Here is an 8,385-nt window from a genome sequence, read left to right on the forward strand (position 1 = left end):
TACCTCCGTTTGTTCTGTCTTCAGTTACTCACCCGGATCATTTACCCCATTCCCGCCTGGTCGTCAGAGGATTCCGCTACCCCATTGGATCCACCTATTTACTCCCATCAACTCACCACCGCTGCCCGCTACGCCACCTGGATATATCTACCCATTCACATTCACTTGTAAATAAATACTTACCTTCTTCCTACTATCCTTGTCCTGGTCTGCTTCTGGGTTCGATTTTGAAAGAACGTGACAATATGTCAATATATCTGTTAAACCATGTGGTGCTATGAAGAATATCAGAAGAGAAGGAAGACAGAATGGAGGCGTGTCTTCTTATGGGAATGTGTCGGTTCCTATTGTATGTCCCCTCTGAGGTTGCCCTTATCTTGATCTAGTATATGACCTAAGTCTCACTGTCTCGGTGAGCTTGTCCAAGAGGGGTTGTATTTGAGATGGGAGTATCTAGAATTGACAATTTATATACTGTATGCCATTGGATGAGGTAATGTTTTGGTACTATGTTGTACCAAGAACGAGAAGTAGAACCTCGTATTAGGAGAGCAAACTGAACGATAATTTATAGCTAGTGCTATCTAGCTATGGGATACTCCTCTTTCAAGTAAAGTGTTCCTTTGTAATGTTCCTAAGATCTGTGTTTCGTCATGTGAGTTGAGATGGGTGTGTCTTGGCTATAAATGATACTAAGAACTGTTTTGTAAGCACTCTCAGATAATTCATTTATAGACACTGAATTGATCTGAGAGTCAAATAGCGCTATGGTGAAGCTCATATATAAATAAAGATGGGACTTTATAATAGAACTCTGACTTGTGTGTGGTTTGCTCTCTCAATGTTTAGTAATACAGGAAATTACCACAACACATTCTATATACAGTAGGTCTTCTACAACTATATACAGTGGGTCTATTATAACAATATACAGTAGGTCTAATAAAACTATATACAGTAGGCATTCTATATACAGTAGGTCTGGTATAACTACATACAGTAGGTCTATTATAACAATATACAGTAGGTCTGCTATCACTATATACAGTAGGTCTATTATAACTATATACAGTAGGTCTGCTATAACTAAATGCATTAGTCATTCTATATACAGTAGGTCTGGTATAACTACATACAGTAAGTCTATAACAATATACAGTATGTCTGCTATAACTATATACAGTAGATCTGCTATAACTATATGCAGCAGGAATTCTAGTCGCTCTGGATAAGAGCGTCTGTTAAATGACTTAAATGTAATGTAATGTAATTATAACTATATACAGCAGGTATACTATAACGATATACAGTATATCTACTATAACTACATACAGTAGGTCTGCTATGACTATATGCAGTATGCATCCTATAAACAGAAGGTCTGCGATTACTACATACAGTAGGTCTACTATAACTATGTACAGTAGCTATGCTATAACTATATACAATAGGTTTCCTATACTATATACAGCAAGTCTACAAAAACAATATACAGTAGGTCTGCTATAACTATATACACTATGTCTGCTATAACTATATAGATTAGGTCTATAATAACTATATACAGTAAGTCTACTATAACTATATATATAATAATATATATGCCATTTAGCAGACGCTTTTATCCAAAACGACTTACAGTCATGTGTGCATACATTCTACGTATGGGTGGTCCCGGGAATCGAACCCACTACCCTGGCGTTACAAGCGCCATGCTCTACCAACTGAGCTACAGAAGGACCATATACAGTAGGTCTACAATAGCTATATAATGTATATCTACTATAACTATATACAGTAGGTCTGCTATAACTATATACAGTAGGTCTACTATAACTATATACAGTAGGTCTACTATAACTATATACAGTAGGTCTGCTATAACTATATACAGTAGGTATATTATAACTATATACAGTAGATCTACTATAAATATATACAGTAGATCTGCTATAACTAAATGCATAAGGCATTCTATATACAGTAGGTCTGCTATAACCAAATGCATTAGGCATTATATATACAGTAGGTCTGCTATAACTATATACAGTAGGTCTACTATAACTATATACAGTAGGTCTGCTATAACTATATACAGTAGGTCTACTATAACTATATACAGTAGGTCTACTATAACTATATACAGTAGGTCTACTATAACTATATAGAGTAGGCATTCTACATAAAGTAGGTCTGCTATAACTATATACAGTAGGTCTGCTATAACTAAATGCATTAGGCATTCTATATACAGTAGGTCTGCTATAACTATATACAGTAGGTCTACTATAACTATATACAGTAGGCATTCTATATACAGTAGGTCTGCTATAACTTTATACAGTAGATCTGCTATAACTATATGCAGTAGGTCTACATTAGCTATATACATTAGGTCTGCTAAAACTACATACAGTAGGTCTGCTATAACTATATGCAGTACGTCTACAATAGCTATATACATTCGGTCTGCTATAAATATATACAGTAGGCATTCTATATACATTCAGTCTGCTATAACTATATGCAGTAGGTCTACTCTAACTATATACAGTAGGCATTCTATATACAGTAGGTCTGCTATAACTATATACAGTAGGTCTGCTATAACTATATAAAGTAAGTCTACAATAGCTATATACAGTAAGTCTGCTAAAACTACATACAGTGGGTCTGCTATAACTATATACAGTAGGTCTACTATAACTATATACATTATGTCTACTATAACTATATACATTATGTCTACTATAACTATATACAGTAGGTCTACCATATACAATAGGTACGCTATAACTATATACAGTAGATCTGCTTAATATTGTGTTTATATTTTTGTTCAGTAGAATTAGAGAGGGGGGAAAGAAAGAGAGTGAGGGAGAGAGAGAAGGGGGGAAAGGAGAGAGGGGGATGAGAGAGAGTGAGAGAGCGAGAGAGAGCAAGAAATTAAGTTGGTTTAGTTTAATTTGTCATTCATGCCTGCACTGGCCCAGGAAATAGCTGGAATCTCTCCTCAGACACACAACTGTAATAGTGCCAACCAACCCTCCTATTACCCCATGCTCATCACACACGCAGTGGAATAACAATGAACACAGCCACAGCATACCCCTTGGTAGAGGTTTGTGTTTGGCCTTTTCAAAAGTCACAAGCTTAGTTTAGCTCCAACAGCTACCCAGACCAAGGCCACTGGCGTTGATGACATTTCAGACATCACTGGCATGACAGGGACACCACACCCTCTACTGTCAACTTAAAGTATTGAAGTCACACACTGGACAGACAGAAAGACCGATGACAGCCTCCATGTTCACTGAAAAGAAAGATAATCAACTCACAGATTCAGTGATGTAGGTCTGAACACCGTCGGCATACTGGAGGGCGTAGTTATCAGGGCCTGGAAGATTCCACCTAAAACCCAGTCATCATAGGCACTGTAACTACTGCAAGTGGACAAAGTATTTGCTTGAACTCTACAAGGATAACATGAACACACACAGACACTTACCCATCACAAACCTCCTTTATTACAGCAGAAAGGGGCTTTTTCTGTCGGGAGGAAAACATAGTTGTGGTCAATAAGCAGCAGAAGGTAAGAACTGATTTAGATATCATGCTTTCATTTTGGAAACCATGGTGGATTAACTATAGTACACTGGTCCTATGACCCTGAGCCTGCTGATCCAAGATAAACTCAAAGCTTTTACTTCCTCTATGCTGTTGACTTATGAGGCAACAGGGACATTCGGTAGAGTGAATAAATAAGACAAACTGAGACAAACTACTTTAATGTCTACACTTCAATTGCCCTGTCATTTGTGGTATACATGGTGGTCAACCAATCAAAAGTGTTTGTGTACTGTGGTAGATCTATCATTGCCCTGTAATTTGTGGTCTGTAGGGGGTCAACCAATCAGAGGTTTTTGGTGAGGTCTGGTAGTCCAATAGGAGTGCTTCTGAGGGACTTGCCGTTAGTTTTTTTCTCCCATGAAATGTCTACAGAAGCAGCTTGTTCAAACTTCACAGGCACCCATATCGAACTAAAACCTTTTATTTAATTATGGCCTTGGTCTATTAACAGTTTGACATCCTAAACACCCAGCACATTAGCTCCTGAGTAGCGCAACGGTCTAAGGTACTGCATCTCAGTGCTTGAGGCGTCACTACAGAGCCTGGTTCGATTGCAGGCTGTATCACACCCGGATGTGATTGGGAGTCCCATAGGGCGGCACACAATTGTCCCAGCATCGTCTGGGTTAGTATTTGGCCGGGGTGGGCCGTCATTGTAATGCCGAGGTGCATCAACCCTTCATAAAAAACATTATTATCCTGCCCATCGCCGCTCAGTATTGCTACATATACCACAGCTCTATTACAACCCATAGGCTGCAATACGGATTCCTATTGTAACTTTCCACTTAGGCGTTGATAGTACAGTAGATTTTCTAAACTCTCTGGCTCCACTCCTGTGTTCTGATGCTTACCTGGTCCAGTTGAATGAGCTGAGGGTATGCTCCTGGCATCTGGATGGCAATCTTCACAATATCCTGTTGGGGCATCTTGAAGTGTGTTTATGTGTGTCCTCCTAAGACTCTGAGAGATAAGGTCAAATGAGGTTAATATTACTATCAAATAATTCAGACAGTAAATTAGTATTTTTCTGTACGTTTCTTGCCTGACCAGATTGGCCCTGCCCTCGAGTCATTGGAGCTTTCATTTTCCAAATGAATTTGCTGAACTTATATCTTCCTCTTTTAAGGTACTATGTCTACATTTGCTTCAGTGTGTACAGAAACATAGCCCTTTCTGTGCATAGGACTACATACAATTGAATACAAAGACAGACATGCATACACAACCTCCATGGCACACATAGACATCCATTTCCTCCTCAGCTCACAGATGGGAGTCCCAGAGGAGAGGACAGTCAAGCTCTTTTCATACTCTCTCCAGCACATATGGAAACACTAAAGTTTTTTAAACAATTCTGCACATGCTTCACTTGATGAAAAGGGAAATATATGCGTGTGTCTCCCATTCATAGGTCAATGGAACGAACCTACAAACAATATGTTATGTTTTATTATTGGTGTTTAAGTGCCATTTCTGTCAAAACATGGGCACTTCCTCTTTCACCTGACAAACTGCACATAGTTTTCTAGAACCCTTCCATTTCAGTAGCCCTATGTCATCCCAAGTAGGTCAATAGATGTTAACTTGTAGCCTACATTGATAGCTGATCACATAACACTGTAATTACTGGAATGTCATAAGCTCTTCAGCCTTGCTATTTTGTTAAGACACATTTAAAGCAGAACAGATGGAAACTCTAACCTGAAAATGTTCTCATACTCTATACTAATACTCTTGAAGCCTTGTGAAAGACAATGCTCCTTCGACCCAAACATTACTATACTAGCCTACTATTAATACAAGGCAATTATAATAATGATCCTTTTGTGAACTAACACTCACACTTTACTTTTTTCCCTCTTACTAGTAGTGACTTTGCTGATAGCTACTTTATTGAGGACAATGTTACTTATTATGACTGAGATATTTGGTTGTACCACCTAGCTATCTTAAGATGAATCCACTAACTGTAAGTCGCACCGGATAAGAGTGTCTGCTAAATTACTGAAATGCTAAATGTAGGCTATATGACAGGCTGGCAGGGAGAGCAGTGTTTGGGAATCCTAGGCTCTCTCCCCTGCCTGTCCCAGCATGCATTGGGCTGCACCCTCTCGCTGCTACTACTGCAAGAGGAAGAGGTGCGAAAGAGAGAAAAAGAAAAGAGAGAAAAAGAGAATGTGTTGTATGAGTGTAGAGGTAAAGTGTGAATCAGTGTCTCTGCATTTGTAAATCCTGTATATGAATGGTATAACTACTGTTCATTCCTCTTATGGTTGTTGTGTAGTAAATATTTTACTTTTTAGTTTAATAATTTTTTGTTTTTTCTTGTGAAGCACATTGCGTTGCATTCCATGTTGGAAATGTGCTGTATAAATAAAGCTTGATTTGATTACAGTGAACCATATAGTAATAGTGCCCATGACCATATAGGGCTATGCATAAATGTGTATCCTCCAGTATCCCTTCTGTTAGCCTGCAGAACTAACACTGTGCCATGCCCCTTGACGCTGTAATAACCATCCCACCGCCTGTCCCCTTAGGGGGTGGGGAGGAGCTGGCCTTCGGCTCCCTGGAATTCCAATCCTGACAGACCACCTACAACTGCCACCACAAACACACACACTTTGAAGTCTGTTGTCATCGGCACCACCACTTGAGAGGGGTTATTAGTGCCTGAGGCTTTACATTCTGGGTGCTGAGTAGAACTTTGTTAATGGCAGTTGTCGACACACTAGTGAAATTGATCCATGTCTCGAGAGCCAGCCCTTTTCTGTCGTGATTAATTGCAAATGTATGTCGAAACATTGAGGATTGCTTGTTACCTGACACTTTACAAAAATGGAATGGAAACTATTGTCTTTGCAGTAAGCCATTTCACAGTACATGCTAGCATACAGTGAAAACGACTTAAAAAAGACCAACCAATGAATTAAACTATTAATTATGTAGGTTGATTCGAGTTGTTGTTTCACTCATATATAAAAGTTAGGGTGACTGACTATTGATGATGTCAACGCTCCTCAGCCCGTGTATCCTACTAGTTCGCCATAGACACAAAAAAAGGACGAAACAGGTAACGTTAAAAAGAGACAGGTAATGCTGAACTTGAGACCCGGGGGCCATTTGTATCAGGTTCACGAAACAGATTTGTTCATTCTCGATCGCAAAGTTTAGCGAACAATCAAAGAAAATATCTGGTTGAGTTGCACTTTTATTTGGCTCCTACCTGTTTGAAAAGAAAAGTTACTGTCCTCGCGAAAGCGCCGAGATCGGGACTGGAAGCATTTGAAATCTCTCCCTAGAGAGGACGACAATAATCCGAGAGTGAATTATATTTTCAACTATTTTGGAGAACCTATGTGCCTAGGTGGAGAGGTTTCCAAAAATTATTGACCATGCAAAGTTCCGGGTTGAGTTTAGTCACCCGCCCCCTGTAGGAAGCACTGTGTGTCGACCATAGACAGTGAAAAGAAGGTATGGAGTACCACAGTATGAATCATAACACCCATAAAACCTAGTGGTCAAACAGGGAAATGGTTCCAATCGTTTTTACACCATTCATTTTTCCCGTAGAAGATTGTAGAAACACTTAAAATAAGGGCTGTGTAGGCTTACTGTGCTGTTACGTTTTGATAACCATGTAAATCCCTCTTGGACAAGGTAACTTTTATCAATATATTCGCCTGTATTTACCCCCAAAAATGTAAATGCTAATTAGCTGCTAATATGGCTATCACAAAGAAATACAAATACCATGATGATTTGGACGAGACTGCCGAATCGAGGCAAAAGTAAAAACATCTATGGATTAACTATGTTATCTAAATGTAGTTATGAATAAATGTGCAACATTTCTTTAAATTGACAATTCGGTGAACTGTCTTGTGCAAGTTTTAAATTGACACAATTCCTGTTAGCAAAGGTGTCAGCTAGAGATGAAATGCAGGAGCTTGCAGGGATGTATGGTTTTGCATGATGTCTACTTTAATGAAAATTAGCATTTTCGAATCTGAGAGTAAATAGAGTCAAATATATTGATAAAAGTCACCTTGTCAGATAGAGACTTACATGGTTATCAAAACGTCACGCCAGTGTAAGCTATTTTAAGTGTTTCTAAAATGAATGGTGGAAAATGATTGAAACCATTTCCCTGTTTGACCACTTGGTTTTATGTCAAAAAAAATATTAAAAAACAACAAGTATTTAACTAGGTAAGTCAGTTAAGAACAAATTCTTATTTACAATGACGCCCTACACTGGCCAAAGCCGGACCAATTGCGCGCAGCCCTATAGAACCCCCGATCACAGCCGGTTGTGATAGAGCCCGGATTCAAACCAGGGTGTCTGTAGTGACGCCTCCAGCACTGAGCCTTAGACCGCTGCGCCATTTGGGAGCCTCAGGTATTATGACACCTCCACCGTGGAGCTGTATATAAACTCTGGAATGCTGAGCTATGTAGTGAGAGGCTTATACCTCAGTGCTATGGAGACACCGGTCGGCCGTATTGGCACTCCCAGAAGGAGCAGTCCTCCATAGTCTACCACAGTATGAATCATGTGTTTAGTGAATCCGCCAGATCAGAGGCAGAAGGGATGACCAGGGATGTTCTCTTCATAAGTGTGTGAATTAGACCATTTTCATGTCCTGCTAAGCATTCAAAATGTAACAAGCACTTTTGGGTGTCAGGGGAAATGTATGGAGTAAAAAGTACATCATTTTCTTTAGGAATGTAGTGAAGTCATCGTTGTCCA

At 39.3% G+C, this 8,385-nt stretch overlaps 1 protein-coding gene across 1 annotated transcript in view; it reads right to left on the reverse strand.

Annotated features, from left to right (window-relative positions):
* The window catches only part of LOC124034328 (engulfment and cell motility protein 3-like), a 109,500-nt gene extending 102,450 nt beyond the window's left edge, over nucleotides 1–7,050 (reverse strand). Inside the window, exons 1-4 of the mRNA XM_046347377.1 lie at nucleotides 6,860–7,050; nucleotides 4,485–4,593; nucleotides 3,509–3,549; nucleotides 3,339–3,411 (exon numbers count right to left, since the gene is read on the reverse strand). Of these exons, the coding sequence (XP_046203333.1) occupies nucleotides 3,339–3,411; nucleotides 3,509–3,549; nucleotides 4,485–4,559 (189 nt within the window). The 5' untranslated portion in view covers nucleotides 4,560–4,593; nucleotides 6,860–7,050. The remainder of the gene's footprint in view (nucleotides 1–3,338; nucleotides 3,412–3,508; nucleotides 3,550–4,484; nucleotides 4,594–6,859) is intronic.
* Between the last annotated feature and the right edge of the window lie 1,335 nt (nucleotides 7,051–8,385).

The sequence above is a fragment of the Oncorhynchus gorbuscha genome, linkage group LG01 (genome assembly GCF_021184085.1).
Source record: "Oncorhynchus gorbuscha isolate QuinsamMale2020 ecotype Even-year linkage group LG01, OgorEven_v1.0, whole genome shotgun sequence".
Classification (NCBI taxonomy): Eukaryota; Metazoa; Chordata; class Actinopteri; order Salmoniformes; family Salmonidae; genus Oncorhynchus; species Oncorhynchus gorbuscha.